The sequence below is a fragment of the Achroia grisella genome, unplaced genomic scaffold (genome assembly GCF_030625045.1).
Source record: "Achroia grisella isolate CSIRO2021 unplaced genomic scaffold, CSIRO_AGI_Agris_v1 utg1186, whole genome shotgun sequence".
NCBI classification, from domain to species: domain Eukaryota; kingdom Metazoa; phylum Arthropoda; class Insecta; order Lepidoptera; family Pyralidae; genus Achroia; species Achroia grisella.
Genome location: NW_026712592.1, coordinates 2,779,931 through 2,804,061, shown reverse-complemented (window position 1 = coordinate 2,804,061; position 24,131 = coordinate 2,779,931). Strand labels below are relative to the sequence as shown.

At 31.5% G+C, this 24,131-nt stretch overlaps 4 protein-coding genes across 5 annotated transcripts; 2 read left to right on the top strand and 2 right to left on the bottom strand.

The window, feature by feature from the left end:
- The first annotated feature begins 550 nt into the window (after positions 1-550).
- LOC131854446 (uncharacterized) lies at positions 551-4,168 on the top strand. Of its 2 annotated transcripts, none has more exons than XM_059205562.1 (2): positions 551-636; positions 2,601-4,168. In XM_059205562.1, exons 1-2 carry the CDS (start codon positions 606-608, stop codon positions 4,160-4,162), a joined length of 1,593 nt encoding a protein of 530 aa, XP_059061545.1. In that variant the 5' UTR covers positions 551-605; the 3' UTR covers positions 4,163-4,168. The 2 variants fall into 2 exon arrangements, with proteins under 2 accessions (XP_059061545.1, XP_059061544.1); XM_059205561.1 differs by lacking the exon at positions 551-636 and adding an exon at positions 2,432-2,518.
- A 71-nt stretch (positions 4,169-4,239) lies between these two features.
- Positions 4,240-14,221, bottom strand: LOC131854445 (ubiquitin carboxyl-terminal hydrolase 3-like). Its single transcript, XM_059205560.1, has 11 exons — positions 13,947-14,221; positions 12,484-12,628; positions 11,677-11,989; positions 11,027-11,383; positions 10,097-10,242; positions 9,553-9,673; positions 8,472-8,603; positions 7,489-7,631; positions 6,874-7,008; positions 6,347-6,559; positions 4,240-6,019 (listed from the first exon to the last, which is right to left on the bottom strand). The coding sequence occupies exons 1-10, from the start codon at positions 14,035-14,037 to the stop codon at positions 6,397-6,399; spliced, it is 1,746 nt and encodes a 581-aa protein (XP_059061543.1). The 5' UTR covers positions 14,038-14,221; the 3' UTR covers positions 4,240-6,019; positions 6,347-6,396.
- A 1,113-nt stretch (positions 14,222-15,334) lies between these two features.
- Positions 15,335-16,606, bottom strand: LOC131854455 (small ribosomal subunit protein eS17). Its single transcript, XM_059205572.1, has 3 exons — positions 16,519-16,606; positions 16,227-16,378; positions 15,335-15,612 (listed from the first exon to the last, which is right to left on the bottom strand). Exons 1-3 carry the CDS (start codon positions 16,519-16,521, stop codon positions 15,363-15,365), a joined length of 405 nt encoding a protein of 134 aa, XP_059061555.1. The 5' UTR covers positions 16,522-16,606; the 3' UTR covers positions 15,335-15,362.
- A 764-nt stretch (positions 16,607-17,370) lies between these two features.
- Positions 17,371-23,918, top strand: LOC131854447 (46 kDa FK506-binding nuclear protein). Its single transcript, XM_059205563.1, has 8 exons — positions 17,371-17,567; positions 17,896-18,123; positions 19,602-19,774; positions 20,185-20,345; positions 21,107-21,335; positions 21,662-21,829; positions 21,959-22,131; positions 22,605-23,918. The coding sequence occupies exons 1-8, from the start codon at positions 17,558-17,560 to the stop codon at positions 22,684-22,686; spliced, it is 1,224 nt and encodes a 407-aa protein (XP_059061546.1). The 5' UTR covers positions 17,371-17,557; the 3' UTR covers positions 22,687-23,918.
- The last annotated feature ends 213 nt before the right edge of the window (positions 23,919-24,131 follow it).

Sequence of the window (24,131 nt, the reverse complement as noted above, 5' to 3'; positions counted from 1 at the left end):
AGTACAGTAATGGAGCGAATAAAGGCCGCTTTGTCAGCGGCTAATTTGCGAATTAGTCGCGGAATGAACGCCCGGCCACTCGAGCGCACTTGATCTAATTAATTACCTTTGTCGCGCAGCGCCGAACGCCGCGCCCGCGCGCTGCTTGCTCACGTCTGTGAATTTTCTACCGTATCGAAAACATTATACAGTCTACAAATACTGTTGTATAAAATACATATTATAATTTACCTAGATAGGTAGGTACATACCATAATAAAGAGAATATATTCCTTAATTAGGCTACTGATTAAGGAATATATTCTCTTTATTATTGTACAGGAAGATCACAATTCTAATTTTAGTGATGATAGATACCAATTAGTGAAAATACATTACTTCATTATTATGTTCTTTTTCGCCTTCCTATGCTTTTGTATAAAAAAAAATCATAAAACCAAATATCATTAGGATTCTATCAGCCGTCCAATCGCGATACACTTTCACATTAATAAATAAAATTTGTAAGATTATCTACTGGTTTCAAAATTAACATGAAAACATTTGTACTATAATCTATTGTTCACTAATGACACTATTTACATAAAAACGGAATGTAATACCTAATGAAATCGAACCTACAATATAAGGTATTGGGTACGTATCATTTTCTTCCCTCTTCACAAAACGATTTCTTAGTAGTGGTAATATAAACCTACCTAAATATCCGGATTTCAATTTCATTTACTTGAAAAAGGCTATCACAACTAAGACAACACCTACATCTCTATTGTTGGCGCGAGTATACAAGAACACTTGAATAACACACTAAGGACGTCTAATGGAGTAAGTGCTTTGCCAAATGGCGCGAGCCACGGAGCTTTTAATGCAATTTGCCGCCCTTTGTGAGGCGGAATTGGCGCAATCAATCCATTTACACTTTGTTTCGCCAACACTGGCACTACCCGCCTTCGCATTCCCACTACCGTCACCGCTGCGACACGCTTTTACCGACAACTAAATTTACACTCAATAACTTTAGATGTTTCTTTTATCGTATATAAAATACGAGCTACTCGCCCCGGCTTCGCACGGGTGTATATGTATTATATATATATAAACCTTCCTCTTGAATCACTCTATCTATTTAAAAAAAACCGCTTCAAAATTCATAGTTTTAAAGATCTAAGCATACATAGGGATAGACAGCGACAGCGTCTTTGTTTTATACTAGGTATGTAATGATGATGATGTGATACATGATACGACACGGCGAATGTCTCTTTCTTCTCTTCTGCTTGCAAGCAGAAGAGAAGAAAGAGACATTCTGTTGGGGATCCAACAGGGTCATAATTGTTATGCTGTGTGAACTTTACCACCTACTAAGTACCTATCTACCGTAAATTATGGAATGTACCTATATAGGAAACTTATAATTAACATATATAATAAACTCTTGATACCACTATCTTGTATTGCTATTCCTGAGGATTGTCTCTATCCCGTAATTTCAGTGCCTAATCTATATCTATAAATTCTTTCCCTATAACCGGAACACAGTAGGTATACAAAGTAAGCTTGGTGGCTGAAATAGGTGACACCGATGTAGGTACTTAGGTATACAGTAGACTTTTTACAGTTTCCTAGGTGAATTCCAAGGTTTTGATGAATGAATCTACTTAAATTCGGTAAAAATATATCATATATAATTTTTACTGAATTTAAATAGTAGTATAGGATGTTGTAATCGATAGTTCACTTTTGTACCGCTTGGGGTTGGTCTCTTCTATGTGTTTGCCATAAAAATGTACGTTATATTCATTCAACTGTTTTTTATCTAATCCAACCATCAAAAATCCATCAACATAAAATCATAGGAAACCTATCAAATTATGAATTGTGTCAAATTATATTAAACATTATTGAGTCACAATCTTAACCAGCACGAGTAGGTACTTTCACATTTTTAATATTAGTTTATACCTATCTGTTTCCAAGGGGTTTGATCACGTCGAATTTTATTTAGTCTCTGTTCTCAGGCATGTTTCTGATAACTCTTTCTTCAGATATACAATCAATTTTTATTTTATTAACGTAGATTGATGTTTAAGATACCTGTATAAATAAATCAGTAGGTAAATACACAAATATTTAAAATAAGCTAGCTAACTCGACGGATGTTGTCCTGTATTACCTAGGTATATTGAATTCACATTGGCAACTTTTTTTTTCTTTCATAAGAACCTTCTTCTAAGAATAACAAACACAACAAAACAGAATTAGCGAAATCGGTCCAGCCGTTCACGCGTAGATATCCGTGACCATGCGAAATAGGGATAGGTATATTTTTATATCAATCCAAGTTTCATTTGATGTTCTTTTAAAAAAGTGTGTAGTATGCGTTTGATTTTTAAGTCAAACCATTTTACTTCATATTTGACACGACTCACAACGTCAATTGAATGGTCCATTGAATGATTCAACATACATTGTATAAACAGAATTATGAGAAAAACTGTTGTGCAAAGGAATATTAACTGTAAATATTATTTCTATTAAATTAATAAAATAGTACTAGCAACAGTAGAAATCAAATGTTACTAACACATTATTTCTTACAGGTAAGGACCAATATTGCAAAGAAGCAAATGGAAAGGAAGATGTTGTTGTAGACCAAATCTGGTTACATGAACCTAATGCAAATATTATGCAGATAACTGAATTAGACTTGAATGAATCAGACGTTCTAAAATATGATCAAAATACGTTCAATCATACCTGGAATTATGTTAACAACGACCCGTTCCGGACGGCTGATTTTGAAGGAGAATATAAAGTAAATAATAAAGCTAAAGAAAAGAGACGTTTAAAAAACAAAATCAAAATATTATCTGCAAATTCAGAAGAGGATGTAGCAACCTTAGTGCATACTGGATTCAGTAATAATAACAGGAACTATAAAAAGAGAGCAAATGGTCAAATTAACTGCTTTACTATTATTAATAAGCATCTTGCGGATTGTTCTTCAACAGATAGCGAAATATATAATGACGATCAAAATCATAATGATACCTTACATTATGAATGCAATGGCAATAAAAATTCTTCCTACGATGAAGTACTCACATATGATGCAAATATGGATACTGATAAACATACAATATTGATATATTCTTATAAAAACCATCATCTATTCTCAGACACAGACGTCGAAATAATGAAAATTTCTAGTAAAGAGTGTAGTTCCACATCAAGTTCCATCGAAAATATAGGTGATAACACAAAGGACAGAATTGTAAATTCTTCCAGAATTCCTACACCAATTCCTGAAACATACGTCCCAAGGTTGAACTTTTCGATACCACCATCCTTGCCTACTGTCACGGAAATTAATGAATCAACGCATCCGTCGAACGAAACTTTAAAGTCTGATTGTAATCTCAGGAAAAAAATCGTAAACAACTGGTTTACTGATATCAAAATATGTATGGAGGAAAAAGTAATTCACAACGAAGAGAGTTTAGAAAAATCCAACATACTAAACTGGATGGCTTTATCGCCAAGACAAAAACGACGAACTTTCAAAAATACTGTTTCTCATGCACATCTTGCTCAAGTATCCAAAAAAATCCCTGAGATTACCAACAAAACAAAAAAAAATATTGATTATAGTGATATGGAGTCTTCGATAAAACAATCTAGTACCTATACAGCTGAGAGAATATTAATAAATGAAATAAATAACATTGAAAATATTAATTTAGAGAGATATTATGTGGAGGATAGAGGCGACCATGTTGAAAACAAACATCTACGAAAGCCTCATATAAAATGTTGTTCGTCGAAATATATAAAACATTCTCATATTACAGATCCCATAGAGAAACTTAATAGCGATAATTGGATTCTAGACGATAAATTAGCATTGAAAACTAAGCAAAATGAATCAAATTTAGAGAGTATAAATGTAGGAAATATTTCATCAGACAAAAATTCAAATGAAATTAATGGTGGTTCTAAGTTATGGATTAATAATATGTCTCTTTTAAAACCTGCAGAATGGTCTGAATACATACCAATAGTTGATAGTGTGACTTCCTTAAATTTTTCTTTAGAAATAGATTCATTAGAAGATAGTTCTTGTTTTAGTAGGTTATTTCGATGTTATCGATGCTGTAATTAGTTAGATTTTGCATGTATGATTTATAGTTGAAGCATAAATTTAAATAAAACTACATGTATGGTATTTATATTGGCGAATTTATTAAATTCAATCACTATCAACTTCCAGTAATTGAAGTACTTAAACAAAATAAACTTGCTATTCAACTTAGGTACTTAAAAAGAAAATACGACACATTTCAAATCATCATTATGTACATGATTTATACTATCACATTGTTTACACAAAACTGGTGTCTCGTTTCGCATTGTATAATGCAGTGGAAAATAAATTCATAGTAAACCCATAATTTGTTATAGGAATGTAATATATGTATGTAAATATGAACTTGCGCGAACTTATCCTCTATTCACAAATACTCCTTTCCTACCGTTAACCCTATTATAATTGTATTCAAACGCATCGCATTACAAATAACTCATTATCACACATTAGGTATATAAATAGTTGAAGTACATTTGAAATTGAATTTCATGCATATTGCTTATTTGGATAAGCTCAAATCTAAATATTAATGACTCGTCAACGTCTGTCAATTATTTTTATATGAGTATTCATCATTTAACTTACAACTTATTTTTAAGATCTGTCAATGAAGCCAACAGTGCTACATGAGGTACAGTTATATATACTAATTGTGGATCATAATCATAAAGCATAATTACACTGAGTGATTTCAATATGAAGGTTACGCACGCATTATCACATGAAAACATTCATTAGGAATATTGCGAGAACAAATTCACTGATATTATGTAAAATACTGATCAAATGTGGGCAATCGTAAGTTGTGTTCAACCCATTGTCGACGGTTGACAAAGCCTCTGAGTCACAGGATTACATTCGCCAGGATATCATGATTCAGATGATCAGTGCTTACTAATTGAAACAGGTATTCTTACTTTTAACTTTAGGAATAATTAAGTTTGACTTAAATAAACATTCATGACAATTATTTTAGCTACCTCCATAGAACATAAGAATACAATAATCGTTGAAAATAAATGCACTAAAAACTTTCAATCAAGCCATTTGGATGATATATAGATAGAAATAGATGGTGATCACAAAATTTTTGTAGAGCAGTGATCTATGCAAGCACCACTGTTTATTACTTGGATATTTATATTATTTTTTATTTATTACTTTGTATTAAAAAATTCACACACATTAAGAGGTAGTTTCAGAATCTCAATTACTTGTTTTCCATGAAACTTAAATTCGATACATACTCAATAATTTATTGCATTCACAATTACATGTTATAAATGAATTGAAGACAATCCTATTATTTTATAAACTAAATGCAAGCCTACCCAATTGTCCTTCAAAAGAATAATATATTATAATATATAGTTACCTTTCAAACCCTTAGCGCATATTTAGAAAAATAATTAACTGAAAATATAGGAAATAAAAATTACATAATTCTGAAGATAAATCTTATAAAATCGATTAAATTGTACTATGCATATTACTTTCTAGGACTACCTAAATTGTTTTCTAATTTTATCGATTTTTTAAACCTCTTTCAAAGTAGTAATTTTACATTCCAAGTTTCGAATCTAATACTTTTAGATTGCATATAAAAAAATATTGCCTGAGTAGAAAGGTTAACATTATTAAGGAATACTGGCCTTGTCCTTTGTTCGCAATAGAATTACTCTGAAGTGTTTCGTTTCTACACAAGTATGTATTATATTATATGTCAGAGTCTATTCGCTTGTCAGTGAATGAAAAACTATCAGCTACAATAATCAACCCCATGCGAGCACAGAGATAAATCATAAACGCTTTGGTGTCGGTCATTTCTTGACAAATAAATACGCGTTGTTCTCATCCGCCTGTGTTGCTGATCTGTAAAAGAAGAACAGCGTCCCCATTAACAAACGAAATTCCATACAAAATATCAATAAACCATACAGCTAACCTAATACTAAATAATGCGAATGAATATGTCTGATCAGTAATAGCAAATTCAGTAACAATATTTTTGTTTTATGTGCTGAACAAAGAAATCGTTTTAACAGTCAATGTGAGTCTTTTTTTAAATGACCAGTGTTTCTTTTTCCATATGTTGTGGATATGATTTTAATGAGTTAGACTTTTTACAGAATTGTCTTCGTGGGTACCTCCAATTAGTAGTCTAGTCTAGGACTAGTGGCACTGTACATTAAAACTTACTGGAGCGCATTTCTGTTACAGATGCACCCGCGAGCTGGCTTGTACGGGCGTCACGAGGCGGTCGGCAGTGACGGCTCCCGTCGGATGTAAAACAGGATATAGGGCTTACACGCCGCCACCGCGGCCGCATCCGCAGGCCGGACCGTCTGGTCATTGAAGTGAAACCATTGTTCTTCGTTGATTGCAAACGCCGTGTAGTGCCCGGATCCAGCCCTAAGTAAAGAGTTTAGTTTATTTACATTGTACTATAACTTTTAATTGACTTCCCTTATTAACTGGCCGTCCGGCTCGAAGGACCACAAATATGTATTTTGACACAAATATCCTAATTCTTGTGTCAATAACTAGCAAGGAGCTGAGTGTAGATGACTTGCGCAAAATCCAGTATTGACTGAAGTACTGTTAGTCGAATTGTTTGCAAATGCTGACATACACTTTTCTTTGTGCAAGTTTCTTTTCAATTGTTTATTGGGAGGTCTTCAAATATAGTTTGAAACTATGTAAAGTAAAATAAATGTATCAATTACCCAGAACCATGGTGCACAATAACGGCGGCCAGATCGTAAAGCCCGTGTGTACGACTGCCACTACTGCCGCCCGCCGCGAACGCTGACACGTCTAGTGAGCGCAATGGGAACGATATGCGGGTATCCACCTTAGTTCTGCAACACAAACGATACCTTTAATACAATATTTCCAAAATTAAAATAAATATACATCTTCACGACTGTAATATTATAAAAGATAGTTAGAAACACTGTGAATGTTGTGGAAAATGCAACTCAATGTCGCTGAATTCAAATGCAATGTACATATGTGACGACCTCACTACCATCTTTTAGAATAATGTTTCTTGTCAACCTCACAAATATATATATGGCTATCTAGTGCTACTAATATTGCCAAGATATCTATCTCCTTATATATTATTTTCATTACATGTCCTCTCTTTCCCTACTAAAGTCCTTAAGCATCTATTACTTTTTAAGTAAATGTGTTTTCAAATCAAATGTCAATTTTATTGAAAATAGCAAATCGTACAATACAGAATACCGTATCTTACGATTTGCCATTTTCAATAGAATTACACTACATTTTGATAATTATTATTGATAACAATGACAATCAATGTAAATGTTAACCTGAAATAATTATGCCACCGGAATCTCTTCAGATGCAAACACAAGACATTTGGTAGTCTACGGATCCAGAACTGTTTGGTTGATTTCTGTTTGCACTTGCAGCTGCTACAGAAATAGCGTTCCGTGTCTGCTAACTCCTCAACCTAATGCAAATAAAATAACTATAATTAGAAAAAAATCTATACTAATATTATAAAAAGGTAAATTTTATGAGATTGGATGTTTGAGGCAACTACTGATACAATTAAGATTTTTTTTTATTGGAATAATATGTGTTGGATTGCATATTTATTGAGGAAGACCATAAGGCTATATATATATATATATATATAACATTACACTACAAACGCAACCAATAAAAGCGAAGTTACATTAAAAATATTGCAAAAACGGGGACAATATGACGCAGACGAAATTACGCGGGTCAAACTGGGAAATTCTTACTCGTAAATGTGAAAGTTAATTTGTGTCTTTTTAGTATTTGTAATGGACACAGGCAGCAGAAGCTACTTTCTATCCTTGTCAATCTATACAAGAAGTGTACGATGTCACAAGTCGTATCCGTCAGGCTAATAAATAAATATTATTATAGGCTAATGAATAAATGCTTCCGCATTTAGAACGACGACTATCTATGTAATATTTGCGAAATATAATTATTTTATTATTACAATCAATATGCTGTTAGAAGCTAATGTCTGAAATAGGTATAACCTGTAATACAGAACACCAAGCCCCCCACCGAATGTACATGTGGTGAAGTTCATTATGAGTGTACATAATCATTATTAAATTAGGGTCATTGCCAAATATTTTTTTTTATATATCTATGTGGTAACAAACAAGCCTAAAATGGCTTGAAACACCACAAACTTGGCACATCATGAAAAATTTAAAACAACCCTGGTTTTGAGTAAAAATGATTGTTAGCAATAAGGACTAGCTATACTAACAATCCTCGTATTCGCTATATGCAAGGTTACCTGTACGAAGCTAGCAAGGCAGTCGGCGAGGGCGACGGGTGCCTCATGTCGACCGGCCTCCGGCAGCTCCAGTGACAAATCCAAGAACGGGTCGAACTTCTTACTTTCTGACCCGCAGGCTAGGCACCGCACCTACAACGCACACAATTGACTATATCCTTGGGTCATTTATTTAAGAGACATACGATAGTCGACAAACAGCCACATAGAGCATCGTTCTTACATTTGAAGATTCTGCCAAATTGAAGAGGAAACGCCACTACACATCCTATGTGGTTGTAGCCCACTCATGCATAAACGAAATATCTCCTTTGGAAAGGTTACACTCTTTCCCAAGGAGATAAAAACCATTGCTCCTAAGAATATCCTTCAATTTTTGTCCCTGACGGGTCTAGGCAGCGAACTTTGAAAAAGGGCGAGCACAATACATCTATGTAGGTCGCAGTGCTACAGGGGCTACAAAAATCTGACGATAGCCCAAACAACCCAATAAAAAAAATACATTTGAAGAACAATACTACATATTATATACAATACTTTAATATCATAAATATGTACTGTGAGATGTTTCATGAACATCATATTTAATTTCATAATCGCGATACATAATTATTAATTCATTTACCAAACATAATCCAATGAAAGGTGTACTATATCTTTAATCCAGATCGAAGGACCAAAAATATGTAACAATCATTTATTCTATTAATACAGGTTCGTAGTAATAATAAACCATAATTACATGAAAGAACTATTTCAGTACCGACAATTGAAAACAAATACAGTATACATTTTTGTTAAATGGGTATGATTGGTCTCCATTCATTTCATTAATAATATTACTATAATAATACTGTCAAATCAATATTTGTTCTACAAATACCAAGATTTTTGGACCAAATCTTCACAATTACAGTATTCTCAGAAATTTATTGGCACCTATATTATAAGGGTAATTATATATTAATAATGTTTTTTTTTTTTCGAATCCAAAAAATAACTTTATTTATGATGACAATTGACTTAGATATATCATTATTATATGATGATATTTAATGCAAATTTCTACTTTTATACATACCTCACTTTGTAACGTGCCACCAAACACAGCCGTCACTATAGAGGCAGCAGCAGGCGTTCTAGACACGAAACCGCTTTCCGCGCGATCCGGCGGCAGAAGTTGCAGTAGCTCAGTGTGCAAGCTGTGCAACAATGATATAACTCATTTCCTTTGAATACAATAACATCCAGACTTACGATAAAAGACCGTAAAGGCAGAAACACATTATTAAAACGCGACGCGTGTTGAGTAGAATCAAATTGCATTATTTTCTACAGACCACACTATGAACATCCGACGCAACGTGTTCCCATTGGTGGTGGTAAACGCCATACGACGCGGCGTGCGCGATGTTTCTAGACAACACCCCACGCCACGCGTAAGTCGATGCCTATTTAATATTATTTTTACCTTTATTTAGCGAATTGGCGCGAACAATTAATTGAGTTGGTATATTCTTTTCTAGAGCAGAAATATTAATCAAATTTATTTTGTTTAATTCCAAGCTTATATCATACTTTACATGAGGGATCATGTAAAGTATGATATAGAAAAAAATATTTACCGATCAAGCATATAACGTAGAAATTCATGCGCATCCTGTTGTTGGTAGCCACGGAACCTGGGGACCACCTTCCAAATGACCAGGAACAAACACTCCGGTGAAATGGCTGCCTTGGAGCCACAACCACTATTCAAATTTATTAATACCTGCAATTCAAATTATAATGAATTATTTAATATATTTAAATATATAATTTAAATATATAATTTAAATATATTTCAAAATAATAGTTTTATTATATTATACATATTATATACGCATGTATGGTTCGATTCTTCGCACGGTACATACATTTGTATTCATGAGTATTATTGTTTGTATCAGTCTGGGTGTTTTCTATGTATAATATGTCTTTATATACAAAAAAAATATATTTATATCAGTTGTCTACTACACATAAAACAAGCTCTGCTTAGCTGAGACTAGATACTGCTGTGTAAATTGTCTTGAGATATTATTATTATTAATTTAACTTGATATAACTCTTTAACACTTCTTAGTTAATTTACAGAATAATGTCTTCAATTTGTAATTAATTAGAAAGTGTTAGTTAATCTACAATTTTAGGCCGGACTTTGTAAATTTGATATTTATAAGCTGTAATTAATTTTTGTTGAATACATACAATGATAATAATAAAATATTAATACATTTATTAATAAAACTGTTGCCAATTGGTTAATTTTTCCCGCCAATGGTAACCACCATTGGCGGGAAAAAAAGGACTTTTCTAAGCAATGGTAACTAGTGACTCCAGTCTTATCAATGTATCTTATTAGGTAGACTAGGGTTGCAGTACTCCCTGGTAACTATTCTGGTTAATTTCTGTTTAATCCAGCAGGATGGACTAACTGATCTAACTTCATGCTCATTCTAACATCTTCCACTGGTAGACTGCCAACTCCAATATCATCCATTAAAAAGACTAACCTTTCTCAGTTCCTCAGCCATGAGGACATCGTGCATCTCCTGCCGCGTATAGCTTCTCGAATGGTACACCTTGCGGCCATTCGTCTTCATCTCGAGAGTCGGCAGTTGGCTGAAGTAGCAACTAAACTCTTGAATATTATTCAAACTCTGAAGCACAGCATTCATGAAACATGTATTGCCTAAATTTTTTAAACCTACAATTTTCTTCTCTCTCTGACTTTTCCCATTGCATGGGGACACTTTCTTTTCCTTATTCCTAGTTGCGTGCGATGTATTATAATCTGTTGAATTGCTTTCTTCTGAATGTGATCGTTTGCGAGAGCGTGGTCTTAAACTACGCACTGGGTCATCAGTACTCTGTAACGCAAGATAAGTAATGAAGTTTAAATTTGACTGTTACAAAACTAGTAATATCAACAATGTGTTGAAAGAAACAACTGTTTTGATTTATATATTAATTATATAGAAGAGAGTAAAAAAAAATATCTCATATTTTTAAATCTGGTTTTTAACCAACTTTAAAAATGAATTGTATCCTTTAAATACTTTTTATGAATTTAAATTTAAGTATGTGTAAGTGAATTTTGGATATATTATATTATCCGGCCTTTTCATATACACAATATTAAGTAATTGCTTGTAACACTAACCTTCATGTTTTTAGTTGGTTTGCTTTCATCAATTTCCTGTGACATGTCACTAAATGAATTGTTTGCAATCGCCCCCAAGGGTCTACTTTCGTCTTTGATGCTGTTGGGGGACTGTAAAGGCTTCTCACTGGGAGCAACTGAAGTGTTGGATACAGAGCTATTTCCACCTTCACTGCCATCTTTACTATTTTCTTCAATATTACTATTTGCATCAATATCATTGTTGTCTCTCCTACTCTGCATAATACTTTGCCTTACTTTATCTAATGTTTGCTGTTCTGTATCATTCGACACATAATCGTCGCATTTATAGCTGAGAATGTACATAAACAAACAATATTTATTTGTCCAATTACATTATTATTAATTTATAATTATTTCATTTTTTTTTTGATACAATAAAATTAAGAATTCCTCCAAACTCTAGTCTGCCAATAATTTTGTAATACCACTACTTTTTTTATATGTAGGTGTATTCTAGAGTACTGTAGGAGTATTTTACTGCCAAAACTCATCCTACAATCAAACCTCAACTTACAAAACAAGCTACCTGTTGGATGTACTAGCTAAGACAAAGGTACTCACATGGATGACCTGGTAGAAAACCTACCTTGTTAAATTATAACTAGACAAAGTTAAGACAATGAAGAGTTATATTATAAAGTTACAAAATTACTCGTAATTAGAATTGACATATTTTTAAGGGAATAGTAAGTTGATATCCTTCTAATAGAGAAAAACCTTGTACACCGGTAGAACATTAAATATTAACAAAAAAAAATGTTAATAAATAAACATAATAATTACCAGTAAACTGAATAAACATCACAACTCATACAGAGTTGATGGTCCGAGTCCTCTGCATGCTGCTTTGCATGACCATTGACATAACGGCCACAATTCACAACTCCACATTGTAGACACAACCAATTTTGTTCCTTTACACCACAGCCTATAGAGGAAGAATTTTGTTTAGATAATTTCTTTTTTATACTTAACAAATTTTGAATCAACATATCATGCTAGATTCAAGTTTGGCTCTTTGGTAAGGTAAAAGAGCTAAACCTATACATACATCGTCTAACTACATTATATAACTAAAACCTTCTACACATCCAATATAATTATTACAATTTTTCTCACATGATGTTATAGATATCATTTGTGGTTGTGCCGTTTGCTATAGTGAGTCAATTTGAAATGTCATATTAACACTATGTCACTAAAGACACACTCAAATTTTATAGAGTAAATATTAAATATTCCTTGTTCTATTCTGATAGTTGATTGGCATAAATTGTAAAATCTATAAAATATAGATTTTACAATACAGAAACTAAGATAATATCACCAACAATATCATAGACATGATATTACTGACAAACAAAATAGGCAATGTTTCTAATTTAGTTTCACTATTACTGTCATTGAATGGTTGCAAAATGAAACATTCTTCAGTTTCAATAGTACCTTTATCCAGCATGTAAATATAGATAATTATTTATCTTAATATAGGTAATAACATCACTGATATAGTATAAACAACAAGTAAATATACACAGTGGTTTAGTGTTTACAAACATTGTTAAATCATCTTCTATATTTATAGAACTTTAGGAGACCTTTCTTATTTCATACATTAGAAATTCAATTAATTAGTGATTCATGAAGGGCTGTCTAAAATTAGTCAATGATTCTCACTGATGAAAATTTTATATAAATAATATATTTTGTAATAGGTAGTGTAAGTTTTGTACTTACAGATAAACATAATATCAACAGTATACAATTGTGATAATAACATATAAACTACATATTTATTGGGCTATAATTTCAGTATTGTTGTTCAACATTAAGTGTGAATCGAGAAAATATACTATCTATTTAGGAGGCCGCTAATATCTGATTGCGAATACAGTAATTAAGTCGAGGTGTTGCAATTACATTAATATTTACATACAGTGTACAGTTTACATATATTAAATATATGTATTAATTAAATTATGTGTGTAAAACAGTACAACGCAATCATGTGGTTAAATTATTTCAACGAAACGCGTCAGAAAAAGGCGACATACATCAGTCACGGTCACCCATGCCGTGCCCCCCTCCCGCACTTTGAATCGAACAGCTGATTATTATAGCTCACTGTATTGATTTTTCTAAACTAACCTCCCTAAACAAATGGAACATTATATACACAAATAAAACGCTGACTTGTATCAAAGTAATACAATGTGATTACCACTATTAAATGTTGTATATTTTACCTGAACAATTGAAGTTCTTTGTGATCGTGCTGTCCTCAACGATGTAATCGGTATCCACCTTGACGTTATCTGACAAATGTGTACATTCCATTCTTCATGCTACGCTCAAACTATTAATTAAGAAAAAGAATATTGACTGCAATTTGTATCATATAAGTAATTAATTAGTATTACAACAGAATAATCACTTCTCGGTGTCTACTCTAGCACGAAAATTATACGATTTACGATTGTTACGATAGCCACCATAAGAACTAATGAGAGTGAGCGAGAACACAAACTACTCAACAAAACAATTACAGTAAGTTCGGATACACAAAAGTCAAAGTAATAAATAAGTTTGGTAAATGATAAATTACCTAATTTATTGTAATTATTCAAATTTTATTAATTATTAGCAGACCTTGTTTGATAATATTACACGTGGAAATTTTTTTTTTAGTACACTCTGAGTGTATTCGTCATTTATTCAAAATTGCAAAGTAATCCTGACAGTGTTTCCGAATATGCCTCAACCAAGCCACGAAGGGAGTATTACATTATCAAGTACAGTGAAGCACTGAATCAACACTTATTTGGTAATAACTTTTAATATTATTATGAAGTTTCAAAATATGTTGTATTCTTGGTTCCATAAAATTTTTGCGTTTTTGACGATTTTTATAATTTGTAAATTTGATAATATAGCCGTCAAAACTATGGAGCATTCGTCGCATTGGAGTTTCCGTTTCCGAAAGTTAAAATCGTTTCGCGGGTTGCACGAATGAACATGTTCACAAAAGTTCACTATTCATTCGTGCACCGAAAAAAAATTCGTGTAATTAATTAGTAGAAATAATATGAAATTTTCAATATTATTGCTTTTAAAATATCGGCAATATACAAGACATGTAGGGTGCCATCTGCATTTCCTTCTTTAAAGCATACTACGTATATAAATATATCTAAGTAACAGGATTTTTTGTCCATTTTTAATTTTCTCAAGAATTTAAATATGTACTTCATTTCGATAGATTGTTTCTCTTAAAAACTATTGTTGCCGCTTTGGTTACAATATACTTTTGTATATCCACGTAGGAATCGTCCATATAAGGGAACAATGAAGTAGCTTAGTGGCATTTTTTAAATAGTCCCAATTACATTAAGTTAATAAATTTAATTTTTTTTTAATAATTAAAGCTACCCTGACTAATTATTTACACTGATCAAGTAATGTATATTTCATATTATTAATTTATATTTTGGTTTTTAATACAAAAAGTACTACCAAAATTACCATGAGAGTTTGCTCATGTAAATTACATGGTTAATTTCTATTTTATAAATAGTAAGGTTACATTTGTATAATTTTGGTTATGAATAAAGTATTTTTAAATTAAACAAAAGAGAATTTTATATAATTATTATTTATTACACTTAATTACGTCTACCACCACCGTAACCACCTTGTGTGGCCAGCTGTGTCAGTTGCAGACCGTTGATGTTATTGAAATCAAGCATTTTCAACATGTCCTTGGTGTCAGGATCCACCTCAATGATGTCATGTTCCAGAGCAGACACTTCTGGTACATAGTTATCGCGTCTCTCACGCTCCTCTTCTTGCAGTTTGATGGAAATGCCACGTACTTGTGAGTGACGGAGACGCCTCATCAAATGGGTTGCAAACCTGAAAACAAATTTATTTTTTCTATAGTATGGGGACAATTAAATATATATATCTATAAGTTTATATTTGTTTTTTGACACTGTTTCTACAGTTGTCTCTATTTCAGTAGTAATTCATTTTAAGATTGTTACTGTTTGTTATAAGTGCAATAAAGAATATATGTATATAATTAAAAAATAATACAACATTAAATTTGTCCACATCTATAGTAAATAAACATACAACTTTTTAAAGTTTTCTGTAGAGGATTTAAAAATTGTTAAATATTGTATTAAGGGTTCCAAGGATTTGGTTTCACGATCGTAAGTCATCAGATAAAAGAAATTAATCTCAACATCACATTAAGCAAAAAAGGTCATAATTTGGAGAATTTATTTGAAATGTATATAAAACACACAGTTCCACTTTTACTATGAAACAACATTACAATATTGATAGACAATTAAAATTATACGTTTAAGGAAGAACGTACAATATTTATAATACAATGTAGTATATTTATTTATATTTAAATTATTACAAAACAGGAAAAGAACTTGTAAGGGAAGAGCATAACCTTATTTGTATCACAAATGTCACTGAACGCAAAAATAATATTTAAATAATAAACTCACCCTGCAATTTTGTTACGAAGGGGTTTAGTTGGAATGATAGCAATCTCTTCACATATTCTCTTATTGGTATCAAAATCGAGTGTCAGTCTAGTATAGTATTTTTCAATTATAATTTTTGCAGCTTTCTTCACCGTCTTAGTCCTGACACGACCCTGTAAAATTAAGGTTAACTGTTAAATATCTTACCAAAATAACGAATCCTAGAACCGATATTGAGTGTGGTAATTTAAAACACCAAATAGTCGTAAGATTATAATACTATTTAAAGATTATGATATAAATTATTATTTACCATGATTGAAAAACTCCCGTCGGTGTTTGACAATTAGTTAAAAAGAAAAAAAATCATGAATAGTGTTGCCAACACCAAGGTTTAAATTGTACACAGATTATGCATGTTAATTTTCAGCTTAATCCCTTAGAAAATATCATATGTGACTTGTGGGATACAAGTCAAATTTGATATTTTCTAATTCAAAAAAGGAATGTGTAGCTAGAAAACAAGTTTATATTTTTCAAATTCAAAAATCATTTATTTATGTAGGCCATTTTAGCCGTTTATGAACTTCAAATTTGTTATATTATTTCCATTTATAAGTTACATCACATAAGTTCTTCGTAAAGTCAATTAAAAGATGAGCAGTAGGTCATTATTTGCGTTATCAACTTTTAGGTAATGGTATATACTGAGTGAGGTCCATATACACAAATTGGAATAAAAAATAAGATACCTATTTTAATTTGTATACTGCAAGTGTAAAAGGAACAAAATACCTTATAGTCACGTTTTATAAAAAAATGTTTCATTTATACTATAAGAAAAAATGAACAATGTGGTTTTAGCATAAACAGCAGATTAGCATAAAGATTTCTCACTAAGATAATATTAAAGATTTTTATTACTCATAATTCCATGAATATTAATTTTTTTGGGATCGATTTTCCAACTTCAGGAAAGGCAAAAGGACTCAGCGAACATTCATGTTCTTATACCTTTGCCTAACCACTTGCCTATTGCCACTTGTGGATAAAATATACTACTACTACTACTATGTGCTAATCATGTTCTGAGCATGTCATATGTCAAATAAAACGTCTGTGCTGAAACTGACACCTTTATTTAAATTGTCAAACGTCAAATCAAATATAAGTTCGACATCGTGGTTGGCTTTGATTCTTTCTTTTTCTGCCGCATTCATGTACATTGAATCCGTTTTCTATAAAGTTAATAATTTATATATCGTTATTATAAAGCTCTATAACTGAGTGTAATAAACTTAGATCTCTAAGGTTTTTAGTTGTTATACACGGTTGTTAAAAACACCATCAAAATGTTTTGGGGTAAGTTACCGAAGCCGGTAGAATTGTTACCACGTGTTGTTTCTACCACGTTTTTTCAATAATTGTTTTCTCTTTAAACTTTACTTCATATTACGGCGGGAAATTAATAATATGTTCTTAATTCAATAGTTTGTCGGTTTAAAAAACCAATTTTTAAAGAACGGCATGCTACATTTCTCATACACTGCTGTTAAATTTGACATACGTATATCTAGTATTATTTTACTGCGTATATAAAAAAGTTCTCGTATAACTTATTTGCAGTATAATTTTGTATAAGAAATGTTCTCTATATAATATTCATAGATGCATGATATTTCTCTTAAAGGACTTATTATGGAGCCGAATAAACGGTACGCTCAGGTAGTAGAGAAGCCATTCCACATTTCGCAAGCAGCAATAGACATCTCTACAGGAGATAATGACGCTTGCCAGGTGATGGTGGTTGTGGATGGCAAAAACTTCCTTATCTGTACATTGCAAAAGAACAAATGCATTCAAGTACCTTTGGACCTGTATTTCAAAACTGGAGATTCTGTTGCATTTCTTACTAATGGTAAGTTGTACTCTACTGTGTAATATCCTGTGCACAATAGTGTAGTGGATTATCACATGGTACCTGCCTATTAACCCATGGTTATAGATACTAGTCTCACCGAACACACATGTGCATGCTCTTTATCATAGCTATTTGTGTTGGTTTGGGTGATATCTTACTATCTTATGCATACAGAATAAAAATTCAATTAATCACTAGCTATACATGAAAGATATGAGAAAACTGCTATTGGTGAACTTTATAGACACAATGGGAACAGTAGCAATAATATTTTTAATTTTTGTCTGTTTGTCCAATCACAGCTTAATCAATTTGAGTTCTCATTTCTTTGAAGTCCATTTTAATTTATAATTATGAGAAATCTAAATATAATGAATGGTTATCTCAAATTATAATGCTTAAATCTAATATGTGTTAAACCATTATTTCTCTATATGTATTTCATAGTCATCCAAAGTAGTTTTCTGTTGATTATGAAAAATACAAAAGAGTTCATTTGTATTTCACAATTATCTGAAATGGTTATAAATCTATAGCCTTTACTGCTGTAGCTAAATGAAATAATTACAGGATATATATTTAACTACTTAAATTAATTAAAAAACTTGGAATTACCAAGTATTTCACTTAATAAGTGACTAATGAATATGTTATATTACACTGTCTAACAAACTGTTTGAAAATAATAATATTAAAAATAAGTTATTATAACTCACCACAAATAAAAACAGGACTTACATATTGTAGCTAAGAACCATATTGAACATGTCAGCTTAAAAATAAATAACCAAAATACATCATTATCAGTCCATTTGTTTAGAAGATATGGTATAGACGAACAGGCATGTCAATCTTATAAAAGTATTTTTGCAATAGGGGTTAATAATAAAAATACAACATTATTCGTTGAGTAACTCTTTACATCAATGCCATTTAATAATACTCATCAGAAATAACTAATAACAAACCATTACAATTGACACAGCACCATCTAGTCCCAAACTATGCAAAGCTCATACTGTGAGTACTAAAGATAGAAAAACCTAAACTACTGAACTGATTGCAAATTGGATTTGCACATTGTGTGCAATTTGATCCAACTTAAAAGATAGAATAGCTTACATCTCAATTTATAGGTGTTATATTATTTTATTCAAGAACCCGGCCACATATTGCTGTGGCTACACAGCAATATGTGGCCGGGTCGGCTAATATATTTATAAAATGTAATTATGTATTTAGAACAGCTGTCCAGTACCCATAACACAAACTCTGTTTAGCTTGGGGCTAGATCACATTGTGTGATTTGTCCTGAGATATTATATTATTATATACCTATAGAAACATATCATGAATAGAAATGTTTGTATTATGTGAGATGTGAGAAGAAGAGACCACCAATCATTTGAAAATAAGGCACAAAGGGACCAAATCTAATTATTTAGGTTAAATAAAAAACAATTGCATTTTACCAGGTAAATGTAATGTCCATTTAACTGGTTATTTGGACCCTGAGTTTGAGGAAGAAGCATCTGATGAAGAAGAAGAAGAAGAGGAGGATGAGGAGGAAGTACCAGCATTAGTGAACACAAAGAATAAGAGGAAACTTGAGAACAGCAATGAGGTGCAAGTCAGCAAGAAAGTTAAGGTAGCTAATTGAGAAGTCATTTATACAATTTTTTTATTTAAACTGATGGTCACTCCCCATGGTCGAAATTCAATCATCATTAATTTGAAACGTTTGAACATTGTTAAGGTTCTATTGTCAAAAGCTATAGAGAAATAACATTAAAGACAAACAAAATTAGTTTATTCTTAATCAATAAATTTATTTTTATTGCATAATTTAATAATAAAAATTACATTCTGTACTCCTTTATAAAGTGTGCATAAGTTCATACTCCTATCCTCACGATTGACTCATATCCTATCCCATATGCTATTGAAATACTAAATGTGAATTATATTATTTTAATATAATTATAGAACTATTATATTCATACCACATTTCTAAAGTGGCAAAGTATAATTCTAATAGTTTTATTTTGAACACTTCAGCAAGACAAGAAAGTAGCCAAAAAGGTGGCCAAGGCAGATAGTTCTGATTCAGACTCTGATGATGAAGACCAGCTTCAGAAATTCCTGGAGGGTGAAGACATTGACACAGATGAGAATGATGAGTCATTCAAAGTGAATACATCTGGTGAAGTCAGTGACAGGTAAGGTTTTGTAGTAAATCTTTCGTGTTTATAGGTATATCAATAATTCTGCACTAATATCATAAACAGGAAAGATTTGTGTGTTTTGTAATTTTTAACCTTAAAAACTATAGAACAGAGATAATACTTTAACAATCTTTGAATAATATAGGCTATATTTATTACTAGATGAAATTAGGGATTCATCAACTTCAATAATGGGTTGTTCTAAAGAAATTCCTACTCATGCTCAGCAGTTCTTATATATATGATCTTATGTATAATATACATATTTTTCTGAGTATTTCTTATTAACACAAGAGATAACCATTAAAAATGCTGTTAACTTGATTAAAATTACCAATCTTAATCAAGTCAACTCAACCTTACAATCAAACATTGCAAATTAACATGGCCTTGGTGGTTAAGTGGTTTCGCACACTGCCTTAATTCCGATTGTTGCGGGTTAGATTCCTTGCACAGTGCAAACATTTGTAAGTTGATTGTTTGTGTCGGTCTGAGTGTTTTCTACATATAATATGTATGTATTTACGGAAAAAGAAAACTATATATTTATCAGTTATCTAGTATCTAATATAGTACCCATAACACAATCTTTAGCTAGCTTAACTTGGGACTACATAGCACTGTGTGAATTGTCAATAAAAAAAAACATTGAAACTTGAAAATGTATTTGGAAAAATACATTAGCACATTTTAAATAATTATTTTGGACTACACTGACACATAACAGTTTTGATAAAACTAAAGTTTTTCATTAGTGATGAGGAAGATGATGATGAAGAGGCAGAGGAAGAAGAAGAAGAGGACGATGAAGATGACGATAATAAGATGGAAACATCGGGAGAAGCAGAGACCACCCTCGACACCAGCAAGGAAGAAAATGGAGTGGACATATCTAAACTGACAAAGAGTCAACGGCGTCGTCTCAAAAAGAAACAGAAATTGGCCGGTCAACAACCACAAGTCAATGGAATTGATAAGTCTAAGGTATGTATCATCGATCAATATTAAATTATTTAAAAATCTTCAGAACCTTACTTACTTAGACGACTTACCACCTCCATCTGTATCTTGTATGCTAAAAATATCAGTTATTTATTATTTTATATTTATTCCATATCAATTACATAGTCTAAAATAAAATTGCTTCAGCTGTCCATTACCTCAGATCTTTTAAACTATGGCAGGGATTTTAATGCAGTTTTTAGCAATAAATAGTGATTCTAGAGGATTTTTTATATATTTTATACATACATACTCATGTGAAGCCAGCCATTTCAACAGTCCTTCTATTTTTAAATTATGATTTATAGAAACAGGAGGCTCCACAAAAAGCTGAGAAAAAGAAACAGGAGGCCAAAAAAGTGAACCAAGAGGAAGCAGGGGAGAAGAAAGAAAAGAAATCTCTAAGTGGTGGAGTATTTGTTGAAGATACTAAAGTTGGAAATGGGCCACCTGCCAAGCCTGGCAAAGTTGTAATGGTTAGTAACTTAATGTTCATCCTATAGTACTAGCCAGTGATTATTAATAGCACAAGCAGGTGCAACATTCCATTATCTACTACCTACCTATGTTATTATTAATTAAAATAAAATTATTTTATTTAATAGGTATACTATGAGGGGCGTTTGAAACAAAACAACAAAATGTTCGACAATTGCCTGAAAGGCCCTGGTTTCAAGTTCAAACTGGGCGCGAAAGAAGTGATCGCGGGCTGGGATGTCGGCATCACGGGTATGAAGGTTGGAGGCAAAAGGAGAATCGTATGCCCACCTGCAATGGCGTAAGTTTTCTTAAAACACTTCATTTACCTACACACATTCTCAGTCTTAAACTGTCACATGTATGTATAATTTATTTGTTTTCAATTTTCAAGACAAAGAATGATATAATGATAATCATAGTTAATTGTAACACTATTTTTTTAATTTGTTACACAGAAAACACCAGTAATATAATAAATTGTAAAATATGTAAAGATGTTCATATATGAACCATTCTTTTTATAAGACTGGGTTCAATTGATTTAATGATGTTTTGTATATGGGTCATAACCTGTATTAACATTGAGTACTTTTTATTCATATTGATCTATATTAATTTGAATAAAAAGTACCTATGTAAAGCCGCGGGTTGCAGCTGGTTCATATCAGTTTCTACCATCAATATGGAATATTGTTCGAGTCGGAAAGAAAAACTATTATTAATATATTACTAAGAATACTTAATTTACATATTTTTTACTTTTAATTTCAGTTATGGAGCAAAAGGTTCACCACCAGTAATTCCACCGAATTCAACTTTAGTATTTGATGTTGAGCTCAAGAATGTTAAATGATGTGCTAAATAAATATGAATCTACACCAGTGTGTCATGAACATTTGTTGTTTTCAGTTGAAATGAATATTGTTGAATGTTTGCCACTGTATGAGGAATGCAGAGTAGAAAATCTATTCATGTCAAATTGATACATCTGCAATTAAATTTGTCACTCATCATTACTCTTACATTATTCCTATATTAATTATTTATTGCAGATGTTTCATATTTGTCTTTTACTTAAGTTCTATATAAGCTAGATTGTAAGAGTCAAACTGGAGTTTATTATTAAGAATAAAATTTCTGACTATGATTATATTGCAAATATAGAATAAAGTGTTTTACTGGCCAATACTTTTTATGTCAGCTTCAGGAAGTGCTATATTGATTTAGCAAAAATCGTATTTCGAATATGTACTATGAATCTAGGTAACTTGTATGAACGCCGCCTACTGGCATCTACTATTTTAATAACGGCAATTGATTTTCTATGATTAAATTTGCCCTATAACTTGTGAAACAGCTTATGTATTGTATGAGTTTGACTATGTATAATATATTTGTAATAAAGCCGCCTGGCTGGTGCAGTCAGCTATATAGATTTGTTAAGGTATAGGGTGAATAATAATGTATGAAGAATATTTTAATTTCGTCTCTTAATACAATGGTATCACTGTGGTTATCACCTATATATAAAGCGCACATAGATAGTTAATGTAAATAATGATGATTAAGTGTTCCTTAAGATTATTTTTATACTTGACCAGCTGTTTCCCGTGACTTCGTAATTTTACTTATTTTTTTTATTAAATTAAATAAATTTCTAAAAGAAAAGTAACCTAAGTTCCTCTTTATAACATTAGCAATCTGAGAGTGAAGTCCGTTAAAAGACATAGTATTTTTTTTATTTTACGTTTATTTTATTTAAATTAATTAGCTTAAGTTTCTCTTTATAACATTAGCTATCTGCGAGTGAAGTCCCGTCTAAAGACAAAGTATTTAATTTTTTTTTATTGATGTTATATGAAAGTATATATCATATGCATTTAGTGAAAATTTGAGCTGTTAATTTTAAATTTTAAACAGATAGTGTATTTATTTGTAAGAATTATGATTATACTTGACCATGACCATCTTTGACGGCGATGTAAAGCTGACTGTACCATGAATATACTTTTAAGTTTTATTAGCCATTTCAAAATTAATGTCATTAATTAAGTGATCATTCGTTATATTATATTTTTGAACTCATTTGTTTTTGTAATTATTTAATAATCACCTTAAAAATATTACCTACAGAAAATCTATTAGTGGTAGCAACAGCATGAGACTGCTTTTCAAGCCTTTATGCTTAGCATAATTCATTGAAACCTATCACTTCTACACTGGCAGAAAAAAACTATTCATTTGTTATATATTTTATAATTTCATATTGTGGGTTAAAAATCCTGTCACCAATCCTGA

Coding starts and splice junctions, on each gene's coding strand:
- LOC131854446 (XM_059205561.1), top strand. CDS start 2,485: ATGAGAAAAACTGTTGTGCAAAGGAATATTAACT. Junction 2,519..2,600: donor TGTGCAAAGGAATATTAACT/GTAAATATTATT, acceptor TATTTCTTACAG/GTAAGGACCAATATTGCAAA.
- LOC131854445 (XM_059205560.1), bottom strand. CDS start 14,037: ATGGAATGTACACATTTGTCAGATAACGTCAAGGTGGATACCGATTAC. Junction 11,990..12,483: donor GATGTTTATTCAGTTTACTG/GTAATTATTATG, acceptor GTACATTCTCAG/CTATAAATGCGACGATTATG. Junction 7,009..7,488: donor CGGTGGCATAATTATTTCAG/GTTAACATTTAC, acceptor TTTGTGTTGCAG/AACTAAGGTGGATACCCGCA.
- LOC131854455 (XM_059205572.1), bottom strand. Junction 15,613..16,226: donor CTTCGTAACAAAATTGCAGG/GTGAGTTTATTA, acceptor ATTTGTTTTCAG/GTTTGCAACCCATTTGATGA.
- LOC131854447 (XM_059205563.1), top strand. Junction 20,346..21,106: donor TCTGGTGAAGTCAGTGACAG/GTAAGGTTTTGT, acceptor GTTTTTCATTAG/TGATGAGGAAGATGATGATG. Junction 21,336..21,661: donor ATGGAATTGATAAGTCTAAG/GTATGTATCATC, acceptor TATGATTTATAG/AAACAGGAGGCTCCACAAAA.